Source organism: Arvicola amphibius, chromosome 7 (assembly GCF_903992535.2).
Source record: "Arvicola amphibius chromosome 7, mArvAmp1.2, whole genome shotgun sequence".
Taxonomy (NCBI): Eukaryota; Metazoa; Chordata; class Mammalia; order Rodentia; family Cricetidae; genus Arvicola; species Arvicola amphibius.
In genome coordinates this window covers 77,046,971-77,069,439 of record NC_052053.1, presented here as the reverse complement: position 1 = coordinate 77,069,439, position 22,469 = coordinate 77,046,971, and the positions used below count along the sequence as shown (strand labels likewise).

Here is a 22,469-nt window from a genome sequence, read left to right as displayed (position 1 = left end):
ACCCCTCTGCCCTTGACCTAGCTCAGATCGTTTCAGAAGTAGTGGAAGCTCTCCAAGGAGGGTTGCTTCTAGAATCTGGGAGAACAAAACCCTACCCGTGGAGGAGACAGGCTGGCAGGAACTGGTTCTGTTTGCAGCAAACCTCTGTTTTCCAGCAGATGCCTTCTCTAGGCTACACCCTGGGGGCTCACAGGGGCTAGGGTGACTAGCACCAGGCTGAGATCCAACTCTGTTGACACTGACGTCAACAGAGTCCCTGAACAGCGAGAGCTGAGAACAGTGCAGTCAAGAGGGAATCTCAGTCAACAGGGAGCCTTACCCGTTCTTCTCTAGATCCAGATCACTCCTTGCTTTTATGTCCAGGGTGGGGAATCCCATAATACTTTGCCTCCAGCTGCTTACACTTTATCTACAAGCTAGGAGGCTTATTTTACTCCCATTGCATGGTCAGCATCACAAATTGTGGTTTTGGCTTTGCTTCTCTGGACCTCAGTACCCTCACCGATGAGGTGGGACAAGTTTAGGTATCTGCCTCTGCCTCATGGAATCACACTTCCTATGTGTGGGAAACTTTAAATTGGGGCTATGCATCCACCATCCCTGTTACTTTTCCCATGAGCCCCACATCCCAGACACCCAGTGCTGCTCGTGTCACCTCTGAGCTTCAGTTTGTCCCCACCCAGGTCAACTCCCCTTATGCATCCCAAGTAAGTCTCTTTTGGATATACTTGCTGTTCAGACATGGACACAGCGTCCCAGTACAAGGGTGGGTCTGAGCCTGAGGACATTTTCTTGGCCCTTCCCTTCCTATTATCAGTTCTTTTCCTGACCGCGCTTCCAGAAGGTTCTAGATCTGCAGCTCCACACCTCTCCCCTTTCTCTCTGTTGGTCAAACTGAGGAAGAACCTTTCCTTACTGCTTGTTCAGGGCGGAAATTCAGGATTTGGCCAAGTCAAAGCATTTTTCCAGACTTCCAGATTAGGGGGCCACCGACCACACCCACTCTGAGGGACTTCATGGTGTCCAGATCACCTAGAGAGGGCTCTGAAAATTCAGCCTATGGCTGGAGAACAGGACCCAGGGTCCCAGACCCTTGTCTGTAGCATACAAGAAGCACAATATCACAAAGACAGAGTGGTCATTGGTGGCCCAGGAGAGCAAATTATAGAGCTCCCTCCAACTAACACCCATTCAAAACTCGGGATACACAAGGGATTGCAAAGCCACAAGTCCAGGAACAGGCTGGTTTCCAGGAAACCAAGACAAAGAGCAAGAAATAACCCCTCAGCTCACAACATAGTGTTGCTAAGGGAAGTGGCAAGGGCAGGACCAAGGTGGCTGCTCCCGACTCAGGCCTCCAAAGCACAGCTTTGGATAGGACCCAAGTCAGCCTCAGGAGAACACTGACAGAGGAGGGTCTCAAAGGGGGCCATTGCTGACAGTTCTGGGGCTCGCTGCCCCTCTTCCAGGTTACACCCGCAATCATATAAGTGCTTAGAACTCAAGAGGCCCTGCAGATCACAGAATTGCTTGGCTGAGCTCAGGACAAGTTGTCTGGTTTTCAACAATCCTGTAGGAGCTAAAGTTAGACCTAGGCTGGCTGATGCCTCTCTCCACCCCACAGACACAGGCGGGCAAGTGAGTAGAAGGAGAGCTGGGGGCAGTGTAGGCTTCCTTATGGCAGCAAACCTGCCAGAGTGATGTGTGAATGTGTAAGATGCTGGTGTGGTGAAGGGGAGAAGTGAAGGTGCCTCGCCCTCAAGTCAAGGAGATTGGTTACTGGTCCTCATGCTGACGCTGTGCTCGTTTCTTTCTCCCTCTAAAACAGTCAGTGGCTTCCTATTGAATACAGGTTCAAATTCCTCTGTTAACAGTCAAGGCCTCTCTGGTCTGAGGCTAGCTGCCTCTCTGGTACTGTGTGCCATGTGATTTTAACCACAGGTCGTGTTCATTGCCCACTCCTACTAGCGTCTCATCTCCAAACCCCTCTCTTAAGGCACTTATCTGAGAGCCCATACACTCCTGAGGTTGTTCATAGCCCTCCTCTAGCCGGACTGGCCTCCTGTCATCGTTCATAGCTAGCCTGAGCATCGCTTTTGTCCCCACCTTTCTCTAGTGCCTACCAGGTGGAACATCTTCCAGACAGAACCTTGCTGTCCCCAAATTTCCAAAACTCCCCTGGCCATAGGTAACCTGTATAGCACAAGCCCAGCCAGAAAAGTGAATGAATGAATGAATGAATGAAAAGGTAATGGATGGAAGTTTACTGAGTTATGTATGCATCACCTTTGGCCCAGGATCAGACAAATATTGAGTTCAGTTGCTCAGGTTTTCTTTGCTTTGGAGCACTGAAAAAAAGTTAACTAAATCAAAAACTTCATGCGGAATATTCTAGCCAGTTACTATATCTTGTTACATTCGGGAGGCCCAAAATCTGAACTCTGGCCGTGGTGATGTATACTTATAATGTCAACACTAGGAAGGCAGAGACAGGTAGATCACTGGGACTTGCTGATCAGCCAGCCTAGCTTACTTAGCGAGCTCCTAGCCAGTGGGAGGCCCTGTCTCAAAAGAGCAGAATAGATGGCTTCTGAACCGTGTTTTATGCTACACACACACACACACACACACACACACACACACACACACACACCACACAGATGGGAGGGTGGAGGTAGCAGCCATGTTGGATCAGATAAGCTCCCAGGTCCAGTATGACCTTGTTTTAACTAATTACATCTACAGCAAGGATGTATTAGTAAATGAAGTTACTGATGCCCTTGGGGTTGATACATCAGCTTTTGACCTAGAAGAGGGAAGAATTCAGTCTTAGAGTCATGGAGAGGGACAGGGAATCATCCTGAAGGCATACAGGGGCCTTCTGCGCTGATATCTATAGAGACAACTTCCTCTTAGTCATACCTGAACCAATTTGGGTCAACCAGCTTCATCTTGTTCAAGCAACGACAAGCCCCCTGCATAGGGACCTTGGAAATGTGATAAGGCCTGAGCCAGCACTCTGTACCATGTTGGAAAGAATCAGTGAGTAAACCCTGACCTCAAGAGAGACAAAGACAATCCCACGAGGCCCCAGAAGTCCTGGGTGCGCCTTTGTTAGGAACCAGGAGGGACACTGAGGTCCTGATCTGACGCCTGACCTGGAACATTCTCTTCTGCCTCCTGGGCCTCGACTGGGTTCTTAGGATATACGAGACGGACACAATGGCCCCCGTGTCTCTGCCATCACCAGATGTTCTCATTGGAGCCATTATCAGACTTGTGGGTTTGTTATCTGGCAAGCACACAGGCCTGAGGGAAGTGGTTCAGAGCCCTCTTCTCCGAGACTGTGGGAAACTGGCTGCAGTTTAAAAGGAAGGAGTTGAGCCTGGAAAAGGGATGGTGTTCTGCTCTGTCCTGTTCCATGCCTCTGCAATGTCAGTCTCCACCAGCCTGGCACGCTTGCCCTCCGGAGGGCCCCCAAAGCCTGGCAATGGTGGTGGAAATGGATTTGGAAAGCAGAGACAGGCAACCCAACGAGAACCTGCATCCTAAGCCATGTTGCCTGCAGCTGGCCTGTTGTCTGGAAGCCTTCTAAGACAAGAAAATGCAGGCTGGGGCAGTGACTTGTACCAGCAGTTCGTTCTTCAGTGACAAGGTTCAGAACACAGAAGACAGAGAAGATAAGGTAGCTTGGGATCAGGAGGTCTTGCACAAGCTCTGTCCTATGCCAAGCAAACTTCTTAAGAAGTACAGTATCTTAGCTGGGTGGTGGTGGCACACACCTTTAATCCCAGCACTCAGGAGACAGAGGCAGGTGGATCTCTGTGAGTTCGAGGCCAGCCTGATCTATAAGAGCTAGTTCCAGGACAGAGAAACCTTGTCGAAAGAAAGAAAGAGAGAAAGAAAGAAAGAAAGAAAGGAAGAAAGAAAGAAAGAAAGAAAGAGAAGAAAGAAGCACAGTATCTTACATACTATTTCCAGCAAAAACTATCATAAGGTGGGGCTAAGTCAGAGGGGAGCTAATCAAACAATGTTGCATAAGGGGAACACAGGATATCTCAAGAACATTAAGACCAAGCACACAGCAGTCTTGAAATTGATAACTCCAGTTTCTTCGGGAGAAAAAGCCAAGTCCCGGGAACAGAAACATTAATTCTTTTGAGGCCCATGCCTCAACCCCAGATTGGCCTTGACAAGTTCGCTCCTGAGCAAGGACACAGAACTAGGTTCCTTTGTCCTTACACTGGGGCCTCTGAGCATCTTTATCTTGTCCGTACACTTGAATCTTTAGGACCTGTGGTCCTATTTGTTGATGAGAGGGGAGGAATCCCAAGACTCAGGGAAGGGAGAGAGAGAGAGAGAGAGAGAGAGAGAGAGAGAGAGAGAGAGAGAGAGAGAGAGAGAGAGAGAGAGGGAGAGAGAAAGAGAGAGAGAGAGAGAGAGAGAGAGAGAGAGAGAGGAGAGAGAGAGAGATCTTACCCTCAGGTATAGGCAGTAAATGGTGAAGTTGAGGCTCTTGGTCAGTTGGAGCTTATCTGGAGTCCATCTGACCTGTGACAGGTGGGTCCAAGTCATGACTCCCCGAAGCTGGCAAGAATTGTGTAAGTTTTCAACAGAGATGAAAAAATTTAGTTATATTAGCGTTGCCATTGTCATGGAAAAGGCAGTACACCCACACCTTTGAGTGACAGCAAAAGCCTGGGGACCCCAAAAAGTTTTTTAGTTAAAAGCATTAATAGTCTTTCCTCTGTCCAGAGGGCTAGATCTATAGGTCAGACAGAGATGTTTCCAGCGACGAGAAGCACTTTTAAGTCTGTACTTAGAAAACAACCAAAGGAAATTTAAATTTGCTTAACATTAAAACTCTGAACTTTTTGAAGGCTTAAAGCATTTCCTTAGATGGTACAGCTTGCATGCGCACATCTTACCACACATTCACAGACCTCATAACATAAGCTTTCACATCCCAGACCTTTATAACTTGCGTTTACATACCTGAAATCACTTTCTTAGACTCCCACAACTTACAAACTTCAAACCTCTTCTTCCCATCCAGCCACGAGACATAGGTGGTTGATTACCGAGAGCCGTCATTACCAAGCAAGTTCCTTTACATAAGGCAATAGTGAAAGGTCACACATTCGAAACCTGCTTTGTGAGTTTCACATTCTTCTAGAGTGAAGTCTGCAGGGAGGTAAAATATCTGTGTCTGCTTTCTCAGCAGGAGACCTAGCAGCTCTAGAGGGAAAAAAAAGAAAAAACAAGGCCAAATTTTAAGTATATCTGATTTTAAATAAACTTTACTTGCTTTTAATTACTTATTTTAGCAATAACCATGAAGACAAATAAAGGAGGTTAAATAAGCCTTCTTGCTCTAATGAGTTATGTTTGTACTCAGCATGACTGTGAGCATAGTTCTGAGCACACTAAAGAACTTGGTCATTTATAAGGTGTCTGACCATGAACTTGTGTGTCTTGATATTTTTAACAGTTCACAGCAAGTTAGTAGCATTTATAAGATTAGGATTTTACAGCTTTGTCCATGTTAAGTTTGAGCCTTAAAGATTTGAGTTGAAGATTTAATTGAAGATCCTATAGCATCAAAATAAAATTTTAAGCCATAAATACAGTTCATTGAGGGACTGGGAACTTTGTTTCTCTTTATCCTTTCATAGTTCACCTTTAAAGAACACCACAGCCTCTTGTATGACTCAGTTTATCCAAATAGCTAAAGCTTAACCAAGCTGGCAAAGATGAAGAGAACACATCTCTTCAAGTCAGTGCATTAACCTGGGTAGACCTTAGGAATTTATAAACCTTATTTATCAAGCATACTTTCCTTATTAGGCATGTGTTATTCCTTATATAAAATTTTCTAGAAGCCTGGTGTTGAGCAATTAGCAAGGACATAAGTAGTTAGACATACCTCTCTAAGTCAGTTTCTGTTAACCTGAGCACACCTTTATAACCTTAGGAATTTGTCATTATGCAAAACTCCATCCCTATCAAAAATATTTTGTAGACCTGCTGCTGCTTCCTTAGTCTGAGAAGAAGATGCAGTGGTAAGCAGAGTACTTGAGAGGCCTAGGTTTCATGAGTGCTGACATACTTGGTCTATATCATGTGGTCTTTTGAATCAAGATAATGGTTAAGTTACATGGCATGTACTCTATTTTTTGTTGGGGGGGGGGTAGGGTTTATCTGTATAGCTTTGGAGCCTGTCATGGAACTTGCTCTGTAGACCAGGCCGGTTTCAAACTCACAGAGATCCACCTGCCTCTGCCTCCCAAGTGCTGGGACTAAAGGTATGTACCACCACTGCCCTGAGTGTACTCTTTAAAAAAAAAAAAAAAAAAAACCTTAGTAAATATGGCTGCCAGCTACATTGATGATGTCATCAGCCAAGATGACCGTGGGCCACATGGTTGCTATTTAAAAACATCTGTTTTCCTAAACAAGAGTTGAGCCACATAATATGCAGTAACAAATTAAGATGACCTATGTGTAGATTTTAAATGATCAACCTTCAGTTACAGATTTCACAGATTTTTAACCATACCCAATAAACTTAAATATTCTGAGATAAAGTTTACATAATACTTATAAGAGAATATTTTTTAGAGCAGAGAGCAAAGAAATAAAGATGAAAGATTTTTCAAGAGTGGAAGGCAGAAAAATCTTAGAGATAAAAGTCTTTGGGAAAGGGTAGATCAAAGAAAGCTTGGCAGAGACTTGGGATCATTTGCTTATGCAGTAACAGAAGCTGTCACCAAGTGAGCGAACTTGAACTTGAGTGTACCATTCTTCCACCTTTGAGTTGTCCCAAGGCCAAGCTGTTTGCAGGAACACAACGAGGGTTAAGGAAATCTCTGAGTCTGAGGAAGAGGAGAGAAAGGGTTATAGGCTTAGGTTGGTGCAAGGAATCCGGGGTGTCCCCAAGTAGACTGAGAGACTTGTCAAAGAGAAATGTCCCAAATTGCAGAGGAGAGGTATCCATTTCTACATGATAGGGGCCCAGTAGTGTGGAAGGAGTCTGCTGATACACCAGTGTGGCTTTTGTAGTAATCCAACAGAGACCAAGCAGGCAGCTCCAGGGTGATATTTACCCAGCAGAGGAAGAGAGACAAGTGGTTAGAGCAGGTCACGGGGAAGACAGCTGAAGTGGTGGACAGGATGAGGCTTTGGGGAAAGGGAGGGTTTCAACAGAGGGAGAGGGATGTGTGTCTTAGTAGAAAGATACCCAAAGCCTGAGAGATACAAAGATGCGTGGTGAGTGCCCAGGAGGCATAGCAGGCTCCAGGAGGCAGAGAGAACACTTACTGAGTAGGGTAGGAGAGGCAAATGGTTAGAGCAGGAGGCAGGAAGAAGCAGCTGAAGAGGTGCACTCTGGAATTTAAAGTCCAGTCTGGTGAGTAGAAGAAGTAAGACGGAAAAAATGATCCATACGTACCTTAGAGGGGGTTGAGTCAGTCAGTACTTGGTTCAGTTAAGAGAGGCTGGGCTCCTGGGAAGGAAACTCATATATGCTCTTCCTGGTTTTTGGGTTCCAGACATTGAAATGAAGACATGGTTGCTCCAAGGTCGAGGAGAAGGTTTTATTTATTTATTATTATTTTATTGTAGATATGAGAGTGCGCACAGCCAGAGGCATCTGGAAGAGTCCCGAGCAGGGAGAGAAAGTAGTAGACTGAACGTAATCTATGAGACCAGGCCTTGAGGGTGGAGGTGGGGGGAACAAGAGAGGGAGAGAGAGGAGGGGAGAGGGTAGCCACCATGCACTTTGGAGTGGTAATGGGCACCACAGCTACCCAGCCATTTTCCCCGAGTTTCTTTTGGACCTGACACTGAGAATGCCTTGGATCAGTCTGGCTATCAACAACTCCCTCCTTATTTTTCAAACTTGTGCCTGGATGTCTAAGAGACTTAATTTTCCTAAACCAACAGATGTCTCCTAGAATAATCAAAAGGGTCATCAACATAAGCATTCCAATCACAATACCAAATGAATGTTGAAGGATGATAAAGGGGTTGCATTTTGTACAATAAATCTTGGGTGAGTGTGAAGGGGGAAACCACACAATCAGAGAGGGAACAATTGACACAAGTGGTTTGGAAGTGTCTCCCATTCTCTTGAACAGAAGGACTCCAAGTGACATGTAGGAAAGGTTAGCATAACCAGTGAGTCCAGATGTAAAAGAGTGTCCATGCTATAGCTGTTTATCTTTCGCAAAAATCCAGTAGATCTTCTTGTCCAGGTCTGTGGCTAACAACTAAAGGTCCAGTTGAGTCCTTTATTCCCTGATTATTATTGTAAGACATTATAGTAGACAATGTCATATGATTACTATGAGACTTTATAATAGGACATGACCAATGAGGGCATCCCTGGGAGTTATCTTTATTCAGAACTGATACGTACCTCTAGGACAAGTGGACCAATACCTCAGGTCACCCATTCAGAGTCACAGAGTTCTTTAGAACTGTGAATTATCATCCAAGGGGAAATTCCATTTAGAAACCAGGGCACTGCATTTTCGTTGTATACTGGGAAATGGCCCTCCAATGGAACACCTATGGCTGATTAGAGACTTGAAAATTCGAGAGATGAATGAATTGATGGTATTTGAAAAACTGTACATCCTTCCAATTTCCAGGCCCCAAAGTCATAAACCTTAGGAGTCACTCAGATGAGAGGGACACATTTGTGTTGATCCACCAAAGACAAATAAATAGCAACAGAGGGTGGTAACCAAATACAGTTAAGGAGAGCAGTTCAGGGTCCCACATGAGAAATGTCAAGAAGAACAGTCACAATAGTCTACTGGTTTAACATGCAATATTTTACTAGTCAGATATTTTTAAATAAATCTTAGTTTAACAACCATTTTAACCAGTTATTATGTAGTTGTTAATCTCAGAATTAGAAACTTTAATATTATATATATATATCAAAAGTCTTATATATTATATACCTTAAATAATTTACTCAGACCTTTTAAACGTTTAAGCCTTTTAGTTTTTTATTCTATATGTGTCTCTCTCTATATATATATTCATCTCAGCTTACCCATTTCAATCTTTATGTAAGTTCTTATCAATTAAAATAATTTATATTTATGCATACTTATTAAATTTTATCTCATATCTTTAATTTTAATATCATATCTTTTTTCTTTATAACATTTTATTTATTTTTTAACTTTTATTGATCTTTGTGGCTTTCATACCATGCATTTCCATCCTATTTACCTCCCTGTCCCCTCACCTCTGTCCTCTGCCCTCCCAACCCACCCCTAAAAACCGAATTTAACAGAAAACCAAACCAACAAACAAACAAAACAAAGAAACAAGACAAAACAAAACATACCAACAAACCCCAAGAATTTCATTGTGGAAGCTGCAGTGTGGCCTGTTGAGTCACACAGTTTGCCCTCATTGCCACCAAGAATTGGTCTGGCCCAAGGTCTCTGGTTGCTGCTGCATCACCGATAATGGGCTCTCACTGGGGCTCCTCTCAGATATCCTGCTTTTATCCTATGTCATGGAGATCCTGTTGTCCCCTTTACATGCCCTAACAGATCTCAGTGCATGCTGAGGTCAGGGAACTCACTCATAGCCCTGGTTCTGGGCCTGAGTGGTAGCTGGGTTGGTCAGCACGCCAACTCTCCCTCATCATCCACTACCTAGGTGAGCCCTCCAGCACTGCTGCGGCTAGCTCACCAATGCTGCCTAAAGCAAGGAGTGGGCCCATTCCTCCTGCTCTCAGGTCCTCAAGTCCAGCTCCCCCACGCTCACATCACCAGGACCAGATGGACTGTTTTGCCCAGGCAAAGTGCAGACTCCTCTCTCCCAATTACTGGAGGGAGAATGTGGGGAGGGGTAGCTACCCTGCTCTCATGCCCTCAGTACTGGCTCACCTGCACCCATGACAATAGGGGCTCTAGTGTGCTGCTCTTGTGTATTGCTCTGTGTGCTGCAGCTGGTGTGGGGGCAGGACTGGTTCTCTCGCTCCTGTGATGCCTGCCTGCTGCAGGTAGCAAGGGGCAGAGTAGGGAGGCCTCTCTTTCCCTCATCCAGGCCACCACAGGGTGGGGTCAGCTCCGTTGCTCTCACGCCCTTAGGGCTGTCTCCCTGTATTCACAAGAGCTGGGTCAGTTCTATTGTGCTCCCCATATAAGGTGCATACCTGTGGTGACCGGTGGGGCCATCTTTCCTGAGTGAGGGGTGGGGATAGCAACTCCTCCTTGAGGGGCAGGGTCTATTCACCTGCTGCAGCATCCAGGCCTCCAGTGAGCGGCAGGGCCAGCTATCCCAGGGTCAGTGAAGGGTGACGCTGGCTCAGCATAACGTGGTTCCGATGTGCCCTTGTGCTAACACAGGCCGTGGACATCATCACAGATCCCAGCTGCATCAGGACCATGGACCCAGACATCACCCTTGGTAGCAGCTTGGGTCCGGGCATCACCATGACCCTAGTGGAAATTCAGGCAACCAGTAACAGTATGACCCCCAGGGTAGCATAGCCCTCGGGCACCAACGTGGTCTCAGGTGGCTGACCAGACCGTGGGTGTCTGCAGAGCCCTTGGTGGTAACAGGAGCCATGGATACTATCTAGACCCTGACCACTGCAAGGGCCACAGACCCAGACATGATCCTAGGCAGTAGTTCCTGCCTGGTTGTCTCCATGGCTCCAGGTGTCAGCACTGGTCACCCAGATCAGTCTGGCTCTGGCAGCAGCATAGTCCTCAGACACTGCCATTGTCTGAGTTGACTGATCAGACTCCTATCATCTGCGTGGCTCTCTGTGGTAGCAGGATCCACAGACAACAACTCAGACCCTGACTGCTGTAGGGTCACAGACAGAGACCTGGCCCTCAGCAGCAGCAGCAGCCCAGACAACACCATGGCCCCAGGTGACAGCCCAGGCCACTCAGATCAGTATGTCCCTGGTGGCAGCACAGCCTTCAGTACCTTCATGGCCACAGGTTGAGGCCCAGATCCTAGGCATCGGCACAGTCTCCAACGGTCTTCGGAGCTAAAGACATCAGCACAGATCCTGGTGTGGCAGGGCCATGTCTGGTACAGCAGCAATCTTTGTCTGGATAATACCGTGGCCCCAGTTGAAAACACTGCCACCCAAATCAGCCAGGCCCCAGAAGGAACATATTCCCCAGATACTAATATGATAACAGATGGTGGCCCAGACCCCTGCCATCAACATGGCTTCTGGTGGCAATATTGGCCAGCAACATCAACACAGACCCCAGTTGCAGCCAGACTATGGACCCAGAAATGGTTCTTGGTAGCAGCCCAGGTCCAAGATGTCACCATGGTTCCAAGTGACTGTTGAGGACCCCAAATTGACATGGCCCTCACGGCAGTGTGGCCCTCAGGTACCAACCTGGTCCTGGGTAGTGGGCCAGATCACAGGCCCCTGCATGGCCCTCAGCAGAGACAAAAGCTGCAGACGTCAACATAGGCCCCCAAAGCTACTCCAGGACCCCAGACCAAGACCTGACCTCCATCATAGCCTAGGCCCGGATATCACCTTGTGTTTGGGTGGCCAGCTGGTCATTTATGTAAGCCTATTCCTCCTCTCCAGATCCACCTCTCTCCCCAGTTCACAAACCATCCTGCCTCTCCTTCTCTTCCACCTACCTATCCTGTACTCTCCCACAAAAATAGTGCCCAATCACCTGGCCCTAGGTCTTTTGGTTGGGTTACAGGTGGCACTTGGTTGAGTCCTGCCCACCCCAGTCATAAGGCATGGCAAGAAGCTGTTGCCTTTCTCTCTCCTGTGCCTAGGCCTAATGCCTTCAGGCAGCACTTGGTAGGATGGTGCCCAACTTGGTAGGATGGTACCCGGTTGATTTGCGACCCCTAGATGAAAAAAAATCTGAGAGGGTGTCATCTGTGTTCTCCACCGATTCAGACCCAGAAGGGGCCAATGACCCACATTTTTATTTTTTAATAACATGTAAAACAAATATTTATCCTTATAAAAGATTTATTTTTGGATATCATGAGATTTTTATTGTCAGGTAGATAAATCTTTTGTTTTTATATAAAATTGGCTGGGAAGGACTGTTTGAAGCAATTATCTCTTGGGGCAAAGACAGGCCGTGCAGGGACTTTGTGTCTAGAAGCCGGAGCACTGTTATCTGAACTGGGACTCTGAATTTTGACTGTGTCACCCCAGCCCCATATCTCTTCTGTAAAATCCCCTGCTGTAGTTTATAGGGGGGATCTAGAAAATCAAAAACAATCAAGCAAGCAAGCAAGCAAACAAACAAACAAAAAAAACCAAGCAGACATTTTTTTTTTTTTTTTGGTTTTTCGAGACAGGGTTTCCCTGTAGTTTCTAGAACCTGTCCTGGAACTAGCTCTTGTAGACCAGGCTGGCCTCGAACTCAGAGATCCGCCTGCCTCTGCCTCCCGAGTGCTGGGATTAAAGGCGTGCGCCACCACCGCCCGGCCCAAGCAGACATTTTTTATACAAAATGTTTTATCAGGGATTCCAAGTTCCTTGGGCTTCTGCAAATGAAGGATGGAAGTCTTCAATGTGGGATTAATAAAAACCCAGAGACAGATACTGGGGTTCAAGCTGAAGATCAGAAAAATAAAGCAGTCAAGCCACTAGAGAGATCTTACCTCTTCCAAGGATCAGACAAACAAAGGAGAGATCCTGCCTCTAAAAATCCTTGAACTCAGACTAAGAGTGAGAACTGTCTCCTCCTGTCTTATATTCCTCTCTAGTGCTGGTGGGATTAAAGGCGTGCCAAACACCATCCACCTTCTACAGCTGACTAGCATGGTTGCTCTGCACTGATCTTCAGGCAAGCTTTATTTATTAAAACACAAATAATACACTACTATAGAATATAATAATCCTGTCTATGATAAAAAAAAAAAAGAGGAGAGGAATCAGCTCAGCTAAATGTGTTAGAGCTACTTTTACGTCATTTTTGAAACTGTATCATCAAAAAAATATGCACACACACACACACACACACTCTCTCTCTCACACACACAAACCCAAACCAAAGCAAACAAACAAAATTTTTTTCTTCATCCTCCAAGGCAACATGAAGCAGAAGTAATTTAAGAATTGTTGTCGCATTTTTGTCCCTGAATCTTTTATCTCAATTTTTTAACATTTCACTTTTGTCTTTTGATTCCCAGTCTGTTTTGGAGTAGATTTATGACGGCTTTGACCAGGGGTATTGAGTCAAAATTGCATCAATTTTACACTGTGAATCTAAGCAAATCTAATAAAATTTTATGGCACGGATCTGTCAATATGGAACTCAAGTGGCCCTTGTGAGCAATATTTTGTCTTTAAACTTTTACCTACATATTCCCATGTCTTTAAACTTATAAAACCTTATTTTAAGGTCCCAAGGGCAGGTCTTTTTGAATGAAAGTAAAGGATTTTTAAGAGCACTTTAGACATTATAGGAACTAGAATGCAGAAGCAAACAAAGCATTTAAAGGAAAAATATGCCTGTCTTTATTGGTGTTTCAATCTCTGTGGAGACACCACGACCATAGCAACTCCTGCAAAGAAACATTTAATTGTGTGGCTTACAGTTTTAGAGCTTCAGTCTATTATCATCATGGCAGGACATGGCAGCATGCAGACAGACATGGTGCTGAAGAAGGAGCTGAGAGTTCTACATCTTGATCCTCAGGCAACAGGAATTGAACTGTAACACTTGAAGAAGCTTGAGCATAGAAGACCACATAGCCCACCCCCACAGTGACACCCTTCCTCCAATAAGACCACCTCTACTCTAGCAAGACCACACCCACTCCAACAAGACCACGCCCACCCCAACAAGGCCACACCTACTCTAACAAGGCCACACCTTTTAATAATGCCACTTCCTTTGGGGGCTATTTTCTTTCTTTCTTTTTTCTTTTTTCTTTTTTTTTTTTTTTTTACACTGAAACATACTTTTTATTGGAGGACAGGGAGGAGAGGAAGATGTATATGTTCCTGGTATTTTCCTTTTTTTTTTCTTTTTTCCTTCCCTCCTCCTCCCCCTTCCTCCCCTCCCTTCCACCCATATCCCCTCTCCACCCGTCTCCAAGACAAAGAGCCATCAGGGTTCCCTTCACTATGTTAAGTCCAAGGTCCTCCCAGCTCCCCCTAAGTCCAGGAAGGTGAGCAACCAAACTGACAAGGCTCACAGTGAGCTTGTCCATGCTGTAGAGTTCATGTTCATTGCCGTTGTCCTTGGTTTCTCAGTCCTCCTCTGTACCAGCTGTCGGAGGAGTTTGGAAATAACCAAAATAGTCCTTTTATAATAAATCAGTTTTAATAAAAGGAGAAATAAGGGAACTTACAGAACCAAGGGTCCAGCGAAGCAGAAGGTAACGCGGGGGACAGAAAAACAGGGCTCCTTCCGGCGCCCTGATCCTTTTTAAGGGTACCCTACTCCCCTGGGGCAGCCATGCCCCTGAACGCAGGGATTGGGCCAGCTGCCCCAACACTCCTCCACCGTCAGCCACATTCAGAGAGTCCGGTTTGGTCCCCTGTTCCATCAGTCCTATTCCAACTGGACTTGGTGGTCTCCCGTTAGATCTGTCCCACCGTCTCAATGGGTAAACGCACTCCTCACGGTCCTGACTTCCTTGCTCATGATCTCCCTCCTTTTGCTCCTCATCGGGACCTTGGGAGCTCAGTGTGGTGCTCCTATGTGGGGCTCTGTCATTTTCTCCATCCAATGCCAGGTGAAGGTTCTATGGTGATATGCAAGATATTCATGAGTATGGCAATAGGATCTGGACATTTCTGGCACCCTCTCCTCAGCTGCCCAAGGACCTAGCTGGGGTCATCTTCCTGGACACCTGGGAACCCCTCTAGAGTCAAGTCTCTGCCAACCCTAGAATGGCTCCCTTAAGTAAGATATATAATTCCTTGTTCCCATATCCACCCTTCCTGTATGCCAACCATCCTATTCCCCCAAGCTCTTCCCATCCTCCACTTCACATTTTTCTCTCCCCATCCCCCCTCCCCCCATCCCACCCTACCCCCATGTTCCCATTTTTTGTCCGGCAATCTTGTCTACTTCCAGTATCCAGGAGGATAACTATATGTTTTTTTTTTGGGGGGGGGTTCACCTTCTTAGATAGCTTCTCTAGGATTTTTTTTACGAATTATAGGCTCGATGTCCTTTATTTATGGCTAGAACCCAATTATGACTGAGTACATCCCATGTTCATCTTTTTGGGCCTGGGTTACCTCACTCAGGATGGTGTTTTCTATTTGCATCCATTTGCATGCAATGCCACTTCCTTTGGGGGCTATTTTCTTTCAAACCACCACAAGGATCTTAAGAATTTTGCTATCTCATGTTTTACTGCTTATGCTTTCTACTTTTTTCTTCAGGCAATCTCTCTGGCTTGGCTTTTAAAAAAAATTATCTATGTATTATGGCCATACTTACTCTTTTTCTTATATTCAGGTTTAGTCCCCGTTTAGTCACTACTTGACCTGGACCAGCAGGTCATTCTTTGGTGACAGGGTCCTAAGAGAGAGGACCAGGAGATCAGAAGAAAGAGAATAGAAGATAAAGTTTATTATTAAAGGATCAAGAGGTCTTTCTGTATATGTCCTCCATCAAGCAAACTTCTTATAAGGTTCAGTATCTTTTAAACTATTTCCAGGGAAGAAATGGGACAGAGTCAGCAGAAACTGTCATACAATAGGGCTAAGTCAGAGGGGAGCTAACCAAACAAAGTTGTACAAGGGGAACACAAGGTATCTCAAGAACATTACAGACTGAGCACACAGCAACCTTGGGACTGATAACTCCAGTCTCTTCAGGGGAAAAAGCCAAGTCCCTGGAACAGACCAGCGTTGCCAAGTCTACTCCTTTTGTCCTTTTATCAGGACGTCCGAGAAAGCCTTAGATAAGCCTAGATCTCAATAGGGTGGAGTTGGGATGGGGTGGGGGCATGGCCTCTGTGGTCATTGACAATTGCAGGCTGTGAGTTAGTCTGCCCTCTGTCCTCTCCTAAGCCAGGTGGACTGTCACCGTGACATTCAACCACATTACAGAGTAAGTATAGCTGCTGCTCTGGGACCTGGTGGGCTTAGGGAGGTGGGCAGATGGGACACAGACCCTAGGCATGCCTGTCTAAGCTGTAGTCAAGGACTCCTATGGATGAGGCCTAATACAAACACCCTAAACTTACTTAAAACATTATGAGAAAATTTTTGGTGAATTTTTTCTTTTGTAACGCCATTGCACTGTTGGTCTATAAGTCTGTCTTGGCCATTGCCTGTGTGGTTGTGTTGTCTGACCTTCCTACAGCTCTGAGTACCACCATTTCTCTTTGCAGTCCCATGGCCTCAGCCTCCTAAGTTATCTCTTGGAGGATGTGGGGACATCCTTTAAGGATGTCAGCCTACTCAATGAGTCTCTCCCACTTTGACCCATGACTTTTCCCTGCCTGAGAACATTTTCCTATTCTTCCATTCAGAACTGCTGCCACGATGAGGATCTTCCCCTTTCTATGCTTGCTGCTTTTCAGCCTTGGGGTGGCCTCCCGCCGTTCCCAGGAGAAGAAGAAGGGCAAGGGGTCTTCTGTGAGTGCTAGGGTAACTCCCAGAAGTGAGGACTTTGCCTTCAGTCTCTACAGGGCCTTGGCTTCTGAAGCCCCTGATCAGAATGTCTTCTTCTCCCCCATGAGCGTGTCCATGAGCTTGGCCATGCTGTCTATGGGAACTGGATCCCACAGTAAGACACAGATCATGGAGGGCCTGGGCCTCAGCCTCCAGCAAAGCCAAGAGGCCGAGCTCCACAAGGGCTTCCTACATCTGCTGCAGAGGTTCAGTCAGCTTAGTGATGGCCTCCAGTTGAGCCTGGGCAGTGCCCTTTTTATAGACCCAGCAGTACGCATTCGGGACAACTTCTTGGGTGCCATGAAGACGCTGTACATGGCAGACACTTTCTCTACCAACTTCGGGAACCCTGAAATGGCTAAGAAGCAGATTAATGACTATGTGGCCAAGCAGACCAAGGGCAAGATTGTAGACTTGATCAAGGAACTCCAGAGCACCCACTTCATGGTGCTGATAAATTACATCTTCTTCAAAGGTAAGCCTCGGGCTCAGACTTTCACTTTCTCTTTTTCCTGCTTTATCGCACAGTAGCATTCCCTCCCCAACAAAAGAATAATTCATCCGCGTGCCAGCTGGGTGGAAGGGAAGCAGTCACAGGCAAGACAGATGGTGATTGACCGGACAGCGGCTGGCCCTTGCCATGCCTTCATGACGAAACAATGCTGACACCAAACCTACTAGAAACAGGAATACAGACCTGATCAGGGTTAAAAGAGCAAGGAATGGGAGTCCAGGGCTTCTGAAGGCAAGTGTCTTAGTTACTTTTCTATTGCCATCATGAGACACCATGACCAAGACAATTTATAAAGAAAAACACTTAAGTGGGGCTTGCTTACACTTTCAGGGGGTGTGTCTATGATGCATTATGGCAGGGCATGGTAGAAAGCAGGCAGGCATGATCCTGGAGCAGTAGCTGAGAGCTCACATGCCAATTACAAGACAAGCATGATGCATAAAGAGAAACCCTGGGCCTCGTGTGGGCTTTTAAAGCCTCAAAGCCCACTCTCCATGCCGTACTTCCTCTAGTAAAACCACACATCCCAATCCCCAAGCAGTCCCACTAACGGGGGACCAAGCATTCCAACATGTGAGCCTGTGGGGACCATTTTCCCCCTACCCACATGTCAAGGGTTTGGGAATATTGGAGAACAGGCATGTGAAAGGTCCAGGCTGCTCCAGTCATGATGGTATTTGACCTTTGTGGCCTATAGATGTGGCTGCCGAGGCTCTTGAGGCTACTCTGTAGAGACACTCTTTGGACTGTCTCCACTGGTTAGGCACAGCCAAGGGTGTCTCATTTCTACCCAGTGATTTAGCTCCTACCCCATGTTCACCTTTAGCCAAGTGGGAGACGGCTTTCAGCGACAAAAACACCCACAAGGAAGATTTCCATGTGACCCCCAAGCAGACCATACAAGTGCTCATGATGAACCGTGAAGATGAGTATTACTACATCATGGACCGCGACATTCCCTGCACCTTGGTGAGGATCCCTTACCAAGGCAACGCCACCGCTCTGTTCATTCTCCCCAGTGAAGGCAAGATGCAGCAGGTGGAGAAGGGCCTGAATGCGAGGGCCCTGAAGAACTGGCTAAAGACAACCACAAAGAGGTACTTTCTAAGTCACGCTGGGGCCACATCCCTCCACCCATGCCTGGGAAGACACATGACCCAGGACAACACAGGGATAGGACGTGATGGTGGGAAGGACTCCTCAGGCAGGGAGCTGTCTCCAAACCGAAAGTCTTCCTGTGAAGTCCTCAGCCCAGGACCTGGCCCAGCTTGAGGGATAAAACCTGGAAAAGTGGGATTCTGGGGTGACACCAGAGTTGGCAGCCTAAGTCCACGTACAAAGCAGGGGCACTCCAGCAGAGATGAAGGTTTCATTATGTCTGTGAGGCCACAGAGAGAGGGTGCAAAGGACATCTCAGCATCTCATGCTGTCTAAGAATACCCTTTACTCTCTCTAGGCGGTTAGGTCTTTGCCTCCCCAAGTTTTCTATCGAGGGTACCTACCATCTGGAGAAAATCCTACCCAAGCTGGGTATCAAGGATGTCTTCACCTCCAATGCTGATCTGTCTGGCATGATTGACAATGCCAATGTCAACTTGTCTGAGGTGAGTCTGGACACTCCCGAGCACCTGCTTTAGAAATCATCACGCCATTCCACCCCATTTCACCCGACCCCAACACACCCCAATCCCATCTCAGCAATCCCACTCTATCCCACCCCACCCGTTCCCAACACACCCGCCCTATCCCATCCCACCCACACCATCCCACCCACCCCATCCCATCCTACTCAATCCCATTCCATCTAATTAGATCCTACCTTGTTCTGCCCCATTCTATCACTGATCCTCTTCAATGCCGTCCTACCCAATTCCATTCGGTTTCACCTCAGCTCATTCCTTTCTATCCCATTATGATTCTTTCACCCTAGAGATTCAAAGACTTTCCTTTGTGCCTTGTTATTCTTACAATGGGAACCCATATTTGCCACATGGTCTTGGAGGAATCTGTGCCTGTTTGAATGCTGTTTTGCCAATCTCTGTGTGGGTGCATGTGTGTGTGTGTGTGTGTGTGTGCGCGCGCACACACACACACCCATCCCATCCCAGACAAAGAGCTTTGCTTTGTCTTCATTGAACAACACAGAAAGCATCATATGGGGAAGGAATGGGATACTTTACAGAAATCTTCTCAGAGCTGTATAAGGGATTAAGTCTCTGACTCCAATTGACCCAGACATCAAACAGTACTACAAACATCATTGTTTATAATTTCATTTTAGAAGTTACTTTCAACTTCTGTATCTGATGTTTTCAGCAAATGACACACAGCGTTTTCTAGATCAGGGACAATGGAAGAGTATATAAATTAAGACTGCATGGGGAATCCAAGGCAAGTAAGGTTGTTTATTGCACTGTTCACTTAAAAGCAGGTTAAACCAACAGGCTGAGTTCACAGTAGGATGACAGGCTTCCGTGACCTCTGGATGTATTAGTAACTCTGGCTGTGAGGGTCCACTTCCTTAGAAATACTGTATTTTTATCACCATGCATCACCACAACCCAACCCTACTGTCTGCCTGCAGATGACGCACAAATCCGTGGTGGAGTTAGACGAGTCAGGAACCGTAGCGGCAGCTGCCACAGGGGAGGTCTTCATGTTCAGATCTGCTCGGCCGATGACTCTGCAGATGAAATTCAACAGACCTTTTCTGTTTGCCATTGTGGAAAACATGAATCTCTTGTTCCTTGGCAAAGTGGTCCGGCCCTGAGCTGGGACTCTTTCTGAAACCCACAGGCTGACCCAGAGGAAGCCATGAGGATACTACAGCCCATTCCATCTGTTGGTAGTTGATGATTTGCTGAATAGATTAACTGACAAGGTGTTACAAATAATACTAATATACTAATGGCAGCTTCTCTGATCACAGCTGTAAGGTATGGGTTCTTGCTCTCATTTTTCATCAGTGATTGGCACTGAGCCTAAAGAGGCCAGCTGCTTTCTCCACCACCATATTTGTATCATAGCCATACCCAGTGCCTAGGCCATTTGTGCTCAGCCTATCACTATTAAACTTTATAAGAGACTGGTCACTATAGGTGACAGTCACCAGAAAGCACATTTTTAAACCTGGTCTCCCACCTGTCAGCCCCAATTACCAGTTCATTGTGCTTTAGAAATGGGAATGACGATGTCCCTCTCTGGACCATTGTTTCTCTGGGCATCCAGCGTAGGATTAGAGCAAGAAGCCCATCCACTAATATGTAAAAATCATTCCACAAGCCCGTCGTGGTTGATATAAGAACTCAGCTTAGTAGCATGCTTGGGCATCAGGGTAGAAGTGTCTCACCACGGACAAAAGTATCAACTGGCAAACCTGACTGGGATGGAATGACAGAGGCCTGTCACAAACCGTAGAACATGGATTAGAGACTAGCTTGCTGATTTTCACCTTGGCAATAGCAATAAAGCATCTCGCAAAGACTGGGTCTCATTGTCCTTTTGGAGACAGCCCCAAGGAGAGTAACACTTGCTATGTGATACCATCATTCCTGTTTGGCTGACAGAGAAAGGAAGGCTTGCTGAGGCCGAGGTGGCTTGCCCAGTCACATGGCTTGCACATGGTAGAACTGAGAGGAATGATAGATGGGTGAGTTTCTCGTCGCCGTGACCAGTCCCCCACAGGAAGCAGGTTAAGATACTCTTTAGGCTTTGGTTTGAGGGGATAGTTCACCATGGCAAGGAAGGCATGGGGCAGGGGAGGGCTCGGCTGTGGCAGTAAGAGTATGAGGCTGCTTTCTCGCACCTGAGTGGATGTGCAGGTGTGGGACAGAGAGGAAGGCTGGGCTATAAATCCCACGGCCCATTCCTCAGCTAGCCACTGTTCCATCTATGTCCTGCCTCCCAGAGTTTCCCACAACCCCCAAAACATCATCGCCAGCCGGGGACCAAGTGTTCAGATACACGTAGGGAACATTTTTCACATAAACCATAACAGATGGGCAGTATGGCCCCACAGCTACCCTCAACCTGTGTTCTGCTGAGGAGGAAGAATGGAGACAGAGTAGCAGGTGTGTCTGAATCTCAGCACCCTGGGTTGACTCCTGTCTTCTGGTCGAAGAGGGAATTTGGCACATCAAAAAGCAAGTGAGTGAATGAATGATTGAGCAAAACTGCCACCAAACCTCAAGCTGTCCCATGGTGAGCTGTCCCCAGAGCAGAGTACTTTGCCCACCTTAATGTGAATATTACTATCATGGTTCCCATGGGGCTGTGCTCAGCGCTCCGAATCCTGGATCATATTGAAGACTGGTATCCACTGGAAATGACAAGGTGTGTTTTAGTCAGGGTTTCGTAAAAGAACACAAATGAGTGTGTGTGTGCGCATGCACATGTGTGTATGTGTGTGTGCATGCATACATATGTGTGTGCATGTGTGCGTGTGTGTGCATGCATGCGTGTGTATTCACACACGCGTGTGTGCGCGCGTGTGTGTGCGTGTTTGATTTATAAGAGGATTACAGGATGCAGTTCTGGCAGTCCAACAATGGCTGTCTCACATTGGAGAAGCTGAGAACTTGACAGCCCACGCCGAGGCTGCCTGTCTCAGTGGTTCCATTCTAGCCTTGCAGGCCTGGAGGACTGCTGGAGAGCAGTTAATAGTCAGTCTGCATTGGAATCCTCAAGAAGCTGGTTCTGATATGGGCGAAGGAATGCCATAGCTACAGGACAGATGCGTTTGCCAAGGAGAGCAAGGGAAAGCAGTCAGTAAACAAACTTTCCTTCTTCCTTGTCCTTTTATCTGGGTTGCCACTAGAAGGTGTGGCCTAGATTTAGAGCGGGTCTTCTTGATTGAGACAGTCTCATGGAGTCATTATAGTTGTGGACAGCAGTTGGGTTTTAGTTGATTCCAGATGCTGTCAAGTTGACAACCAATGTTAGCTATCACACAAGGTCAGCACCTTTAAAAAAATATTGATTTAACTTTTATTCATCTGTGTGTGTGTGTGTGTGTGTGTGTGTGTGTGTGTGTTTGCAGGTGCCCATGAGATCCCTGGGAGTTGGTGTTTCAGAAAGGTGTGAGCCTCCCATTGTGGTTTCTAGGAATTAGCCCCAGAGTTTGACTGCCCCCTAGAGTACTTAAGGACTTCTCTGTCAGTCTGCTGTGGGAACTTTTCATTTGCAATTGCTTTCCTTCCTCATGACCCTGCAACAAGGTCTGTCCCTGTCTCTGGTTTACACTAAGAACTAGCTGGTGACGGTGAAGGCCCAGACTCTGACACCTGGCACGTAGTGCTGGCGTGCAGCAGTGCACGTGGCTAT

General features: G+C 46.6%; 1 protein-coding gene across 1 annotated transcript; it reads left to right on the top strand.

Annotated features, from left to right (window-relative positions):
• The first annotated feature begins 16,501 nt into the window (after positions 1-16,501).
• Positions 16,502-20,150, top strand: Serpina5 (serpin family A member 5). The gene is made up of 4 exons (XM_038337960.1): positions 16,502-17,108; positions 17,974-18,244; positions 18,604-18,751; positions 19,732-20,150. Exons 1-4 carry the CDS (start codon positions 16,505-16,507, stop codon positions 19,915-19,917), a joined length of 1,209 nt encoding a protein of 402 aa, XP_038193888.1. The 5' UTR covers positions 16,502-16,504; the 3' UTR covers positions 19,918-20,150.
• The last annotated feature ends 2,319 nt before the right edge of the window (positions 20,151-22,469 follow it).

Bases quoted from the DNA above. Each gene is read 5' to 3' on its own strand.
- Serpina5 (XM_038337960.1), top strand. From the start codon at position 16,505: ATGAGGATCTTCCCCTTTCTATGCTTGCTGCTTTTCAGCCTTGGGGTG. The intron at 18,245-18,603 runs GTACTTTCTAAG...TACTCTCTCTAG, and splicing joins CTAAAGACAACCACAAAGAG to GCGGTTAGGTCTTTGCCTCC. The intron at 18,752-19,731 runs GTGAGTCTGGAC...GTCTGCCTGCAG, and splicing joins CCAATGTCAACTTGTCTGAG to ATGACGCACAAATCCGTGGT.